This window comes from Numenius arquata, unplaced genomic scaffold (assembly GCF_964106895.1).
Source record: "Numenius arquata unplaced genomic scaffold, bNumArq3.hap1.1 HAP1_SCAFFOLD_1592, whole genome shotgun sequence".
In the NCBI taxonomy this organism is placed as follows: domain Eukaryota; kingdom Metazoa; phylum Chordata; class Aves; order Charadriiformes; family Scolopacidae; genus Numenius; species Numenius arquata.
The window spans coordinates 1-14,838 of NW_027414969.1; the positions used below are offsets into that span (position 1 = coordinate 1).

The 14,838-nt window shown below is 66.6% G+C and overlaps 2 protein-coding genes across 2 annotated transcripts; one reads left to right on the plus strand and one right to left on the minus strand.

The window, feature by feature from the left end:
- The first annotated feature begins 6 nt into the window (after positions 1-6).
- Positions 7-3,682, plus strand: EIF1AD (eukaryotic translation initiation factor 1A domain containing). The gene is made up of 6 exons (XM_074167413.1): positions 7-43; positions 166-259; positions 837-945; positions 2,560-2,668; positions 2,788-2,814; positions 3,259-3,682. Exons 3-6 carry the CDS (start codon positions 906-908, stop codon positions 3,578-3,580), a joined length of 498 nt encoding a protein of 165 aa, XP_074023514.1. The 5' UTR covers positions 7-43; positions 166-259; positions 837-905; the 3' UTR covers positions 3,581-3,682.
- A 147-nt stretch (positions 3,683-3,829) lies between these two features.
- SART1 (spliceosome associated factor 1, recruiter of U4/U6.U5 tri-snRNP) lies at positions 3,830-13,676 on the minus strand (the record flags this gene model as incomplete). The annotated part of the gene is made up of 7 exons (XM_074167412.1): positions 3,830-3,951; positions 6,443-6,564; positions 7,842-7,931; positions 8,034-8,169; positions 10,245-10,335; positions 12,595-12,682; positions 13,566-13,676. Coding segments are annotated over 7 exons (657 nt in total), but the record flags the coding sequence as incomplete, so codon positions are not given.
- Between the last annotated feature and the right edge of the window lie 1,162 nt (positions 13,677-14,838).

Genomic DNA, 14,838 nt, shown 5'->3' on the forward strand with positions numbered 1-14,838 from the left:
CACCGCCTCCCGGAAGTGACGTACACGGAAGTGCCGGAGCGAGGTGAGGGGCGCCGGGGGCCCGGCGGGAGGGGGGGAGCTCCCGGTGGGGGGGGGGGGGGGGCGGGGAGGGCGGCGGGTCCGTCCGTCTCATCCCGTGTGTCCCCCCCCCCGTTGTCGCCGCAGCCCCGCCATGTCGCGCGCCACCAAGCGGAAGCACGTGCTGCGCGCGAGCTGCTGAGGAGCGCGTGCGGCCGGACCCCGGCAGCGCATCGTGCGGGTGGGGGAGGGGACGGGGGGCGGGACATGATGGGGGGGGGGGGGGACACTGGGGGGTGGAGGGGACATGGGGACACTGGGGGGGGGACACGGGGAGGGGACACTGGGGGGCGGGGGGGTGACATGGGGGTCGGAGGGGACATAGGGGACACTGGGGGGGGGGGACACGGGGAGGGGACGCTGGGGGGTCGAGGGGATGAGTGACATTTTGGGGGGGACACGGGGGGGGGGACACTGGGGGTTGGGGGAGACATGGGGCCCGCATGGAGGGGACATGGGGACACGGGGGGGGCACATGGGGAGGAGACACCGGGGGTCAGAGAGAACATGGGGACACTGGGGGGGGCGGTGTGGGGACAGGGAGAGGGGACACTGGGGGGTGGAGGGAAGGGGGGGGACATGGGGGTCGGAGGGGACATGGGGACACTGAGAGGGGACACGGGGAGGGGACACCGGGGGGTGGAGGTGATGGGGGGGGAACAGGGGGGTCAGAGGGGACACGGGGAGGGGACATGGACAGGCCGAGGGTAGGGACACAGGGCTGGGGGGTGGCCCTGACCCCCCCCCCCCCCCCGCAGGTGTTGGGGACACCGGGGAACAACCTGCACGAGGTGGAGACGGCGGAGGGGACGCGGTTCCTGGCCAGCATGCCCCCCCGCTTCCGCCGCCACGTCTGGATCAAGAGAGGTGGCACTGTCACCCCCTGTCACCCCCTGTCACTTTGCCACCTTCCATCCTCACTGTCACCATCACCCCTGTTGTCACCCCTGCTCTGCCACCCCCGCTGTCACCCTGTTTCTTTGTCACCCCCGTTGTCACCGTCACCCCCGCTGTCACCCCTGTTTTCTGTCACCCCCCATCGTCACCCCTGTTATCCTCTTGTCACCCCCACTGTCCTCCTCATTCCCCCTCACCCCTTTCACCTCGTTGTCACCCCATTGTCACCCCCGTTGACCTCCTGCCACCACCCACTGTCACCCTCTACTGTCACCCCACTGTCTTTGTCACCCTGTCACCCCCGCTATCACCCCCACTGTCCTCCTCACCCCTTTCACCTCATTGTCCCCCAGTCACCCCTGTCACCCTGCCCCCGCGCACCCCCACTGTCACCCCAGGTCACCTTGTCACCCCTGTTGTCACCCCACTGTCTTTGTCACGCTGTCATCCCTGCTGTCCTCGTCACCCCTGTTGTCACCACTGTCACCCCAAGTCTTTGTCACCTTGTCATCCCCACTGTCCTCGTCTCCCATCCCTTTCACCTTGTTGTCACCCCACTGTCACCCCCCTGTCACCCCAGTCACCCCTCCCGTCACCCCCACTGTCACCCAAGTCACCATGTCACCCTGCCACCCTCACTGTCCTCGTCACCCCTGTTGTCACCCCCCTGGCAGCCTTACTGTCACCCTCACTCTGCACCCCTGATGTCATCCTGTTACCTTGCCACTTCCCACTGTCACTTTGTCACTTCCACTGTCACCCCACTGTCCACTGTCCTCCTCGTTCCCATTCTCACCCCTTTCACCTTGTTGTCACCCCCATTGTCACCCCAGTCACCCCCGTTGTCCTCTTGTCACCCCCGCTGTCACCCCTGCTGTCACCGTGTTACCCCACTGTCTTTGTCACAGCCAGCTCCGCCGTCACCCTGTCACCCATACTGTCACTCCTGTATTGTCCTCGCTCCCTTCTCACCCCCGCACTGGCTCATTGTCACCCGCATTGTCACTCCTTGTCACTGTCACCCGTCACCCCTACTGTTACCTTGTCACCCCCACTGTCACCCAGTCTTTGTCACCCTGTCACCCCCACTGTCCTCGTTCCCATTCTCACTCCTTTCACCTCGTTGTCACCCCCAGTCACCCTGTCACCCCCCCATCACCCCCACTGTCACCCGTTGTCCTCTTGTCACCCCGCTGTCACCCCCACTGTCCTCCTCGCTCCCGTTCTCACCCCCTCCACCTCATTGTCACCCCCCCATTGTCACCCCCCATCCCCAACCCCCCCAGGCGATCCCCCCTTGTCCTTGTCCCCCCCCCAGTGACCCCCATGTTCCCCCCCAGTGACCCTCCCTGTCCTTCTTGTCTCCCCAGGTGACCCCATGTCCCCCCCCCGTGTCCCTCCCAGGTGACTCCCCCCGTCCCTGTCCCCCCCCCAGGCGACACCCACCTTGTTTGTGACCCCCATGTCTCCCCCCAGGTGACTCCCCCTATCCCTGTCACCCACCCGGTGACCCCCCCAGCCCTGTCATCCCCCCCCGGTGACCCCTTGTCCCCCCCGTGGTGACCCCCCCCGTGTCCCCCCCAGGTGACTTCCTGCTGGTGGACCCCATCGAGGAGGGGGACAAGGTCAAGGCCGAGATGTCCCTCGTGCTGCTCCCCCCCCACGTCCGCTTCCTGCAGCGCCAGGGGCTCTGGTAGGGACCCCCCCGGGGGCAAATACACTCCCCCCCCCGGGGCAATTACCCCCCCCCCGGGGGGGGGCAACCCCCTCCCAGTTCCCAGCTGTGACCCCCCCCCTCCCTGTTCCCTGCAGGCCCGAGGCCTTCGCCCCCCGGGAGGGGTGAGTCCTAGGGGGAGGGGGGCAATATGGGGGGGGGGGGGGTAAATATCATGGGGGTTTAAGAGTGACACAATAAGGGGGGGGTAATATTGGGGGGGCAATAACACATGGAGGCAATACTGGGGGGGGCAATTACCCAGGGGAGGCAATAAGCTGGGGAGGTAAATGGGGGGGGGGGGCAATTACCCGGGGGGGGCAATATGGGGGGGGCAATTTGGAGGGGGTAATATGGGGGGGAGGCAATAATCTGGGGGGGTTAAAGGGGGGTGGTAATAACTGGGGAGGGGGACAATAAACTGGGGGGGGCAATGAGAGGATAAATGGGGGGGTAATAATCAGGGGGGGGCAATAACAGGGGCAAGTGGGGTAAGGGGAGTAATTGGGGGGGTAATTAAGGGGTGACAAGCTGGGGGTGTTAATTACCTCCCCATGTCCCTGAGGCAGCCGGGCCCCCCCCGAGGACAAGGATGGGGACAGCGACGGGGGGCTCTTCGTCAACACCAACCGGGTGGGGGTCCCCGGGGACACGGGGGACAGCGAGGAGGAGACGGGGGACAGCGAGGACACGGGGGACAGCGAGGAGGAGACGGGTGACACAGCCACGGGTGACGCCGAGAAGGACACGGGTGACGCCGAGGAGGACACGGGTGACACAGCCACGGGTGACACCGCGGCCAGGGGTGACAAGGCCACACACCCCCGGGACAGCGGGGACAAGGACAGAGGGGCCGGTGGCACCCAGGAGGCGCCGTGTCCCCCCCCGTGAGGGGTGTTGTGTGTGTCCCCCCCCACCCCGGGGTGGGGACACATGGGGACACGCAGGGGACGGGGGTGGCCCCCCCAATAAAGGACTGTCGGTGGCACCGGGGACAGGGGGTGGCTTTGTCACCTCGTCCGGGCTTCGGGGACACGCGGTGGTACTGTGTGTGTCCCCCCCCTCCATGTGGGGACAGGGGGTGGCTTTATGTCCCGTGTCCCCCCCCCCCGGCGCAGGTGACAGACGGTGACACGCAGGGACCGTCCCCAAGGCCTTTATTGTCCCCGCGGGGGGGGGGACATAACGGGGGGGGGGGGGGGACAACACAGGGAGGGGGGACAGGGGTGTCCCCCGGCGCCGCTCACTTGGTGATGGTGTTCCTGGGGGGGGGAAAGGGGGGATCAGCGCTCCCAGTTCCTCCCAGTGCCCCCCAGTCCCCATCCCCAGTCCTTCCAACACACAGTTCCCCCCAGTGCTCCCCAGCACCCTTCCCAGTGTCCCCAGTGCCCCCCAGTCCCCACCCCAGTCCACAGTCTCCCCTCAGTCCTCCCAGTCCCATCACAGTCCCTCCCAGTGCCCCCCAGCACCCCCCCACTCCCTCCCAGTGCCCCCTAGCCCCTTCCCAGTCCCCCCAGCATCCCTCACAGCGCTCCCAGTGCCCCCCAGTCCCTCTAGCACCACTCCCAGTCCCTCCCAGTGCTCCCAGTCCCATCGCAGTCCCTCCCAGCACCCTTCCCAGTCCCCCCAGCATCCCTCACAGCACTCCCAGCGCCCCCCAGTCCCCCTAGCACCACTCCCAGTCCCTCCCAGTACTCGCAGTCCCTCCCAGCACCCTTCCCAGTCCCCCCAGCATCCCTAACAGCACTCCCGGTGCCCCCCAGTCCCTCCACCACCTCTCCCAGTCCCTCCCAGTGCCCCCTAGCCCCTTCCCAGTCCCCCCAGCATCCCTCACAGCACTCCCAGTGCCCCCCAGTCCCTCTAGCACCACTCCCAGTCCCTCCCAGTGCTCCCAGTCCCATCGCAGTCCCTCCCAGCACCCTTCCCAGTCCCCCCAGCATCCCTCACAGCGCTCCCAGTGCCCCCCAGTCCCTCTAGCACCACTCCCAGTCCCTCCCAGTGCCCCCTAGCCCCTTCCCAGTCCCCCCAGCATCCCTCACAGCACTCCCAGTGCCCCCCAGTCCCTCTAGCACAGCTCCCAGTCCCTCCCAGTCCCATCGCAGTCCCTCCCAGCACCCTTCCCAGTCCCCCCAGCATCCCTCACAGCACTCCCAGTGCCCCCCAGTCCCTCCACCACCCCTCCCAGTGCCCCCTAGCCCCTTCCCAGTCCTCCCAGCATCCCTCACAGCACTCCCAGTGCCCCCCAGTCCCTCTAGCACAGCTCCCAGTCCCTCCCAGTGCTCCCAGTCCCATCGCAGTCCCTCCCAGCACCCTTCCCAGTCCCCCCAGCATCCCTCACAGCACTCCCAGTGCCCCCCAGTCCCTCTAGCACAGCTCCCAGTCCCTCCCAGTCCCATCGCAGTCCCTCCCAGCACCCTTCCCAGTCCCCCCAGCATCCCTCACAGCACTCCCAGTGCCCCCCAGTCCCTCTAGCACCACTCCCAGTCCCTCCCAGTGCCCCCTAGCCCCTTCCCAGTCCCCCCAGCATCCCTCACAGCACTCCCAGCGCCCCCCAGTCCCCCTAGCACAGCTCCCAGTCCCTCCCAGTACTCGCAGTCCCTCCCAGCACCCTTCCCAGTCCCCCCAGCATCCCTCACAGCACTCCCAGTGCCCCCCAGTCCCTCTAGCACAGCTCCCAGTCCCTCCCAGTCCCATCGCAGTCCCTCCCAGCACCCTTCCCAGTCCCCCCAGCATCCCTCACAGCACTCCCAGTGCCCCCCAGTCCCTCTAGCACCACTCCCAGTCCCTCCCAGTGCCCCCTAGCCCCTTCCCAGTCCCCCCAGCATCCCTCACAGCACTCCCAGTGCCCCCCAGTCCCTCTAGCACCACTCCCAGTCCCTCCCAGTGCTCCCAGTCCCATCGCAGTCCCTCCCAGCACCCTTCCCAGTCCCCCCAGCATCCCTCACAGCGCTCCCAGTGCCCCCCAGTCCCTCTAGCACCACTCCCAGTCCCTCCCAGTGCCCCCTAGCCCCTTCCCAGTCCCCCCAGCATCCCTAACAGCACTCCCAGTGCCCCCCAGTCCCTCCACCACCTCTCCCAGTCCCTCCCAGTGCCCCCTAGCCCCTTCCCAGTCCCCCCAGCATCCCTCACAGCACTCCCAGTGCCCCCCAGTCCCTCTAGCACAGCTCCCAGTCCCTCCCAGTCCCATCGCAGTCCCTCCCAGCACCCTTCCCAGTCCCCCCAGCATCCCTCACAGCACTCCCAGTGCCCCCCAGTCCCTCCACCACCCCTCCCAGTGCCCCCTAGCCCCTTCCCAGTCCTCCCAGCATCCCTCGCAGCACTCCCAGTGCCCCCCAGTCCCTCCACCACCCCTCCCAGTCCCTCCCAGTGCTCCCAGTCCCATCGCAGTCCCTCCCAGCACCCTTCCCAGTCCCCCCAGCATCCCTCACAGCACTCCCAGTGCCCCCCAGTCCCTCCACCACCCCTCCCAGTCCCTCCCAGTGCCCCCTAGCCCCTTCCCAGTCCCCCCAGCATCCCTCACAGCACTCCCAGTGCCCCCCAGTCCCTCTAGCACCACTCCCAGTCCCTCCCAGTGCTCCCAGTCCCATCGCAGTCCCTCCCAGCACCCTTCCCAGTCCCCCCAGCATCCCTCACAGCACTCCCAGTGCCCCCCAGTCCCTCCCAGTGCCCCCTAGCCCCTTCCCTGTCCCCCCAGCATCCCTCACAGCACTCCCAGCGCCCCCCAGTCCCTCCCAGTACCCCCCAGTCCCTCACGCGTTCATGCTCTTCCCGCTGCCGCTGAGGACGATGTAGGGGGTTTTCTGCGCCTTCTGCTTCTCCTGCAGCAGCGCCACCGTCCCCAGGGGGGTGTCGCTCGAGCTCATCTTCTTCAGCAGCTGCGGGGGGGGGGGGGGGGGGCACCCATCAGACCCCCCCCCAAAACCGGGGATCCCCCCCCAGCCCGGGGGCACCCCCCAAAATGGGGCACAACCCCCCAAAAAATGGGGGTCTCCCAGCCCCAAACCTCCCCCTTTTACCCCAAAAAGGAACCCCTGAAGGGGAAGGAGAACATTTGGGGGACCCCCCCTGAGGGAGGGGGGGCCACCCCAAAATCTCACAAACCCCCCCCAACTGACTGACACCACCCCTGGCCCGGGGGCACCCCCAAAATGGGGCACAACCCCCCCAAAAACAGGGCTCCCCCAGCCCCAAACCCCCCCCTTTCACCCCAAAGAGCAGCCCCTGGGGGAGGGGACGACATATTTAGGGGGACCCCCTGAAGGAGGGGGGGACCCTTAGGTTTTGGGGTGCCCCCCCCAAAACGGGGGGACCCTCAAATTGAGGGAGACCCCCCCCAAAGTGACAGGTGACTCCCAAAATGGGGCACAACCCCCCAAAAATGGGGCTCTCCCAGCCCCAAACCTCCCCCTTTCACCCCAAAAAGGAATTCCTGGTGGGGAGGAGGACATTTGGGGGACCCCACTGAGAAAGGGGGGGCACCCCAAAATCTAAGGCCCCCCCCCCCTCGGTGGGCTGACACACCCCCCTGGCCCCGGGGCACCCCCAAATGGGGCACAACCCCCCCAAAAACAGGGCTCCCCCAGCCCCAAACCTCCCCCTTCCACCCCAAAAAGAAATTCCTGGGGGGGGGGGGGGGGAGGACATTTGGGGGACCCCCCCTGGGGGAGGGGGGCACCCCAAAATCTAAGCCCCCCCCCCCTAATTGAGGGACACCCCCAAACTGGGTCAGGGGACCCTCAAACTGGTTGAGGCCACCCCCAGACTGGGCCAGGGGACCCCAAATTTGTCCAAGTTGAGCCCCAAAAATGGCTGAGAATCCCAAAATTGACCCCAAACCAGACCAGGGGACCCCCAAACTGGGCCAGAGGGACCCCAATACTGGTTTGAGGACCCCCAGACTGGGCCAAAGGGACCCCCCAAAAATGGCTGAGGACCCTGAAATTGGGCCAGGGAACCCAAAATTGGGCCAAAGGACCCCCAAAGTGGGTTAGGGGACCCCCAAACTAGACCAGAGGAACCCCCAGACTGGTCCAGAGGGACCTCAAATTTGTCCCAAATGACCCCCAAAAATGGCTGAGAACCACCAAACTGGGCCAAAGTGACCCCAAACTGGGCCAGGGGACCCTCATACTGGGCCAAGCCCCCCCCTCACCGCCTCCTCGTCCAACTTCTTCATCCTTCGCTCCGTCTTCATCTTCCCCGAGCCCTTCCCGTGGAAGCGGTGGGACAACTGCCGGAACGCCTGTTGGGGGGGGGGGGGACAGGGGACAGCAGTGGGGGGTCAGGGGACAGGGGGACACAAAGCGGGGGGTCCCCACGGTGTCCCCAAAGTGTCCCCCCCCACCTCCTTGGGCGTGAGCTTGCGGCCGGTCTCGTCCACGTACTCGATCTTGACGTCGGGGCGGTACCCGTCCTTCTCCTTGAAGTCCTGCGTGAAGCCCCGGTACTCCTCCCGCCGGCTGTACTTGTCATCGATGGCCCTGGGGACAACCGGAGAGAGCGGTGACATCGGGGACACCCAGACAGCAGGGTCACCGAGCCATCGGGGGGAGAGCGGGGACATAGGGACAGCAGGAGGACGGGAACATGGGGGGACACACAAGGATGGGGACACCCAGCGCTCCTCCCGCCGGCTGTACTTGTCATCGATGGCCCTGGGGACAACCGGAGAGAGCGGTGACATCGGGGACACCCGGACAGCAGGGTCACCGAGCCATCGGGGGGAGAGCGGGGACATAGGGACAGCAGGAGGACGGGAACATGGGGGGACACACAAGGATGGGGACACCCAGCGCTCCTCCCGCCGGCTGTACTTGTCATCGATGGCCCTGGGGACAACCAGAGAGAGCGGTGACATCGGGGACACCCGGACAGCAGGGTCACCGAGCCATCGGGGGGAGAGCAGGGACATAGGGACAGCAGGAGGACGGGAACATGGGGGGACACACAAGGATGGGGACACCCAGCGCTCCTCCCGCCGGCTGTACTTGTCATCGATGGCCCTGGGGACAACCGGAGAGAGCGGTGACATCGGGGACACCCGGACAGCAGGGTCACCGAGCCATCGGGAGGAGAGCGGGGACATAGGGACAGCAGGAGGACGGGAACATGGGGGGACACACAAGGATGGGGACACCCAGCGCTCCTCCCGCCGGCTGTACTTGTCATCGATAGCCCTGGGGACAACCAGAGAGCAGTGACATCGGGGACACCCGGACAGCAGGGACATAGGGACACTGGGGGGACATCGGGATGGTGGCACCAGGGGAGGCAAAGAGGACACCCAGTGCTCCTCCCTCCGGCTGTACTTGTCACTGATGCCCCTGGGGACAACAGGGACAGTGGGGTGACATCAGGGACACCCGGACAGTGGTGTCACAGAGACACTGGGGGAGAGAGCAGGGACATAGGGACAGCAGGAGGATGGGACACCCAGTGCTCCTCCCGCCGCCTGTACTCGTCGTTGATGGCCCTGGGGACAACCGCACAGCCGGGTGACATCAGGGACACTGGGGACATCGGGCACAGGGGGGACATCGGGGACAAGAACACAGCAGGGGACACAGAAGGACACTTGGATGGTGGCACCAAGGGAAGCAGAGAGGACACCCAGTGCTCCTCCCGCCGGCTGTACTTGTCATCGATGGCCTTGGGGACAACCGGAGAGCGCAGTGACATCGGGGACACCCAGACAGTGGGGACATGGGGGTACATGGGGACACTGTGGGGACATTGGGATGGTGGCACCAAGGGACATGGAGGGGACACCCAGTGCTCCTCCCATCGGCTGTACTTGTCACTGATGCCCCTGGGGACAACAGGGACAGTGGGGTGACATCGGGGACACCCGCACAGCCAGGGGAGAGCAGGGACATCGGGACAGAGGGAGACACTGGGATGGTGGCACCAAGGGACGTGGAGGCGACACCCAGTGCTCCTCTTGCCGGTTGTACTTGTCATTGGTGGCCCTGGGGACAACCGCACAGCCGGGTGACATCAGGGAGACCAGCACAGTGAGGTCACAGGGACATGGGGGGACAGCGGGGACACGGGGGAACATGGAGGGGACACAGATGGACTCCTCCCACCGGCTGTACTTGTCATCGATGGCCCTGGGGGACACCCGCACAGTGAGGTTGTAGGGACAGTGGGGTGACAGCAGGGACACCCGGACAGCAGGGACATTGCGGGGATGTCAGGGACAGAGGGACAGCAGGGACACGGGGGGACACCCAGGGATGGGGACACCCAGCGCTCCTCCCGCCGGCTGTACTTGTCACCCATGGTCCTGGGGACACCCGCACAGCCGGGTGACATCGGGGGGACGTTGGGGACACGGGGGTGACATTGAGGACAGGGGGAACGGGGTGGGGGGGGACACACAGGGACACGGAGGGACACGAGGACGGCGGTACCCAGGGATGTGGCAGGGCCGGGATTGTCACCGGTGGGGACAGCGGGGGTGACACAGGGGGTGGGTGATGGGGGGGGGGGGGGGGAGGGGTGACATGAGGGGTGTGACATCACCGATGACATCACCGCTGACGTCACCCACATCTTGTCCTCGATGCAATAGACGGCCGAGGGCAGGGACTTGTTGGGGGCCTTCACCCGCGGCACCTTCTGCACCGTCGTCTCCAGGAGCCCTGGGGGGGACACGGGACCCACAGTGACCCATAGAGACCCACAGCGACCCATAGAGACCCACAGCGACCCATAGAGACCCACAGCACCTTCTGTACCATCATCTCCAGCAGCCTTGGGGGGGACACAGGACCCACAGTGACCCATAGAGACCCACAGCGACCCCACAGCGACCCATAGAGACCCACAGCGACCCATAGAGACCCCACAGTGACCCACAGCACCCAGGGCACCTTCTGCACCATCGTCTCCAGGAGCCCTGGGGGGGACACGGGACCCACAGCGACCCACAGAAACCCCATGGGACCCATAGCGACCCACAGCAACCCATAGAGACCCACAGGGACCCCACAGCACCTTCTGCACCATCATCTCCAGCAGCCTTGGGGGGGACACAGGACCCACAGTGACCCATAGAGACCCACAGCGACCCATAGCGACCCACAGTGACCCATAGAGACCCACAGCGACCCATAGAGACCCACAGCGACCCATAGAGACCCCACAGCGACCCATAGAGACCCACAGCACCTTCTGTACCATCATCTCCAGCAGCCTTGGGGGGGACACAGGACCCACAGCGACCCATAGAGACCCACAGCGACCCATAGAGACCCCACAGTGCCCCATAGCGACCCCACAGTGACCCACAGCACCCAGGGCACCTTCTGCACCATCGTCTCCAGGAGCCCTGGGGGGGACACGGGACCCATAGCGACCCACAGAAACCCCATGGGACCCATAGCGACCCACAGCAACCCATAGAGACCCACAGCGACCCCACAGCACCTTCTGCACCATCATCTCCAGCAGCCTTGGGGGGGACACAGGACCCACAGTGACCCATAGCGACCCACAGTGACCCATAGCGACCCACAGCGATCCATAGAGACCCCACAGTGCCCCATAGCGACCCCACAGTGACCCACAGCACCCAGGGCACCTTCTGCACCATCGTCTCCAGGAGCCCTGGAGGGGACACGGGACCCACAGTGACCCACAGAAACCCCATGGGACCCATAGCGACCCACAGCAACCCATAGAGACCCACAGCGACCCCACAGCACCCAGGGGCACCTTCTGTACCATCATCTCCAGCAGCCTTGGGGGGGACACAGGACCCACAGTGACCCATAGAGACCCATAGAGACCCACAGTGCCCCATAGCGACCCCACAGTGACCCACAGCACCCAGGGCACCTTCTGCACCATCGTCTCCAGGAGCCCTGGGGGGGACACGGGACCCACAGCGACCCACAGAAACCCCATGGGACCCATAGCGACCCACAGCGACCCATAGAGACCACACAGCGCCCCACAGAGACCCCACAGGACCCATAGTGTTCCCACAGTGCCCTATAGCAACTCCACAGTGACCCCTCCCCGCCCCATAGCAACCTCCCCTCTGGCCACCCCACCCCATAGGCCCCCCCTGCCCCATAGGGACACCCCTTGCCCCATAGCCCCAACGCCCCATAGGCACCCCCCCCGCCCCATAGAGCCCTCCCTCACCCTTGTTCTGGCAGAACAGCAGCATCGCCACCAGCCCCCCCACCCCATAGGGAATCCCCCCTGCCCCATAGCCCCCCCTGGACCCTCCCTGCCCCATAGGGACCCCCCCTGCCCCACGGCTCCCCCCCTGCCCCACAGAGCCCCCCCTCACCCTTGTTCTGGCAGAGCAGCAGCACCACCACCAGACCCTGGTCCCCCCACCCCATAGCCCCCCCACTCTCCCCTACCCCATAGACTGCCCCTCCTCCAGCCCCCCCTGCCCCATAGCGCCCCCCCTCCGCCCCATAGCGCCCCCCCTCACCCTTGTTCTGCCATAGCAGCCCCACCACCAGTTCCCAATCCCCCGGCCCCATAGCCCACTCCCTCTGGCCCACCTGCCCCATAGGGACCCCTCCCTGGACCCCCCCACCCCATAGCTCCCCCCCTGCCCCATAGCGCCCCCCCTCACCCTTGTTCTGCCATAGCAGCCCCACCACCAGCTCCCAATCCCCCGGCCCCATAGCCCACTCCCTCTGGCCCACCTGCCCCATAGGGACCCCTCCCTGGACCCCCCCCGCCCCATAGCTCCCCCCCCACCCCATAGCGCCCCCCCTCACCCTTGTTCTGGCATAGCAGCCCCACCACCAGTTCCCAATCCCCCGGCCCCATAGCCCACCCCCTCCGGCCCCTCTGCCCCATAGGGACCCCCCCTCCCCTGGGCCCCCTGCCCCATAGGGACCCCCCCCTACCCCATAGCGCCCCCCCCTCACCCTTGTTCTGGCAGAGCAGCAGCGCCGCCGCCAGCCCCCGGTTGACGATGGGCTCCTCGTCCAAGATGGTGGTGGAAGAGGCCGAGAACTGGGGGGGTCGGGGGGGGGGAAAAAGGGGGTTCAGGGGAGACCCCCCCACTTTAGGGGACCCCAACACCCCCCCCCATTATCAGAGCAGCACCCGTGGGGGGGCCCCACCCCACCTGGGTCTTGGGGGGGAGGGGGGGGGTGGGTGTGTGTGGCTCCAGGTTTGGGGGGACCTGGGTTTTGGGGGGACCCCCAGTTCGGGGGGGGGCTCCTGGTTTTGGGGGGACCTTAGTTTGGGGGGGGTCCTTATTTTGGAGAGGACCCTGGGGTTGGGGAGGCTCCAAGCTTGGGGGGGAGCTTGGTTTTGGGGGGAGCCCTACTTTTTCTGGGGGTGCCCTAATCTTGGGGGGGGCTCCTGGTTTAGGGGTGCCCCCTTTTTTGGGGTCCCCCCCTCAGTTTTGGGGGTGCCCCCCTGTTTTGGGATGTCCCTGGTTTGGGGGTGTGTCCCCCCCCAGTTTCAGGGTGCCCCTCCAGTTCCAAGATCGCCCCCCCTGGTTACAGGTTGTCCCCCTCCCAGTTTTGGGGTGCCCTCCTCTTTTTTGGGGTCCCCCCCAAGTTTTGGGCTCCTTTCCTGATTTCAGGACCCCCTATTTTTGAGGCGCCCCCCCAGTTTGGGGGTGCCCTGGTTTTTGGAGTGCCCCCCACCTCCTGCTGCAGCTCTTCCACCCCCCCAGTTTCAGGGTCCCCCCCCCGATTCTTGGGGTGCCCCCCCCAGTTTCAGGGTCCCCCCTAGTTTCAGGGTCCCCCCCCCTCCTGCTGCTGCCACTCCTCTACCCCCCCAGTTTCAGAGTCCCCCCCCATTCTTGAGGTGCCCCCCCCCCCAGTTTCAGAGTCCCCCCCCATTCTTGGGGTGCCCCCCCCCCAGTTTTGGGGTGCCCCCCCACCTCCTGCTGCTGCCGCTCCTCCGCCAGGTTGACGCTGCTCCAGCCCAGGTTCTCCTCCCCCTCGGAATCGGGGGGGCCCGGGGGGGACACGCGCCCCGCCCGCTCCAGGGCCTGGGGTGGGGGGAACAGAGGGCAAACGGGGGGGGGCACGGGGACACACGAGGGGGATGGAAATGGGGGGGGGGCAACAGACATGGGACACGCACACACAGACACAGGGGGATGGGGGGGGACACACATGGGACATGGTGGGGGGAACGGGGGGGACACACGGGGGGGTGGGGGGGACAGGGGGGAGGACAAGGCGGGGGTTATGGGGGGGAACACCGGGGGGATGGACATTGAGGACGGGGGGGGGACACGGGGGGGGACAGTATGGAAACAAGGGGGGAGACACCGGGGGGGGGGGGGCAGGGGGACACGGGGGGGGGGGGCGGGGGGACACAGGGGGGAGGCAACAGGGGGACATTGGGGGGACAGACATTGGGGACGGGGGGGGGGACACACACGGGGGGATGGGGGGGACATAGGGAGAATGGGGGGGAAGGAGAAGGGGGGGGGTCGTGGGGGGGGGAACACAGCAGGGGATGGACATTGGGGACGGGGGGGGGGGACACCGAGGGGGGGGGGAGGGACACAGGGGGTCGGACACCGGGGGAATAGGAGGGGGGGGGACAGTGGGGAAATGGGGGGGGGGACAGACATGGGGGGGGTGATGGGGGGGGACACACAGTGACACAAGTGAGTAAAGATGCCAAGTGCCCCCCCAACGCCCCCCCCTCCGTCCCCAAATCCCCCCCCAGCCCCCCCAATATCACCCCCCTGGACCCCCCCGACATCCCCCCCCAACCACCCATATCCCTCCCCCAGGCCCCCCCCATATCGCCCCCCTGACCCCCCCCCATACCCCAATATCCCCATCCAGCCCCCCCATAGCCCCCCCAAATCCCCTGATATCCCCCCCCAGCCCCCCAATATCAACACCCAACCCCCCCATATCCCCCCCCCCGGACCCCCCAGACCCCAATATCACCCTCCAGCCCCCCCATATCCCCCCCCCAACCCCACATATTGCCCCCAACCCCCCCCATATCCCCTCCCAGCCCCCTGATATCACCCCCAGGCCCCCAATATTGGCCCCCTGGGCCCCCCCCTTGCCCCCCCGAACCCAATATCCCCCAATAAACCACACGTATCCCTCCCCCAGCCCCCCCATACCTGACCCCCCCTGTACCCAATATCCCCCCCCAGCCCCCCCAAATCCCCTGATATC

Coding starts and splice junctions, on each gene's coding strand:
- EIF1AD (XM_074167413.1), top strand. CDS start 906: ATGCCCCCCCGCTTCCGCCGCCACGTCTGGATCAAGAGAG. Junction 946..2,559: donor CCACGTCTGGATCAAGAGAG/GTGGCACTGTCA, acceptor TGTCCCCCCCAG/GTGACTTCCTGCTGGTGGAC. Junction 2,669..2,787: donor CTGCAGCGCCAGGGGCTCTG/GTAGGGACCCCC, acceptor TGTTCCCTGCAG/GCCCGAGGCCTTCGCCCCCC.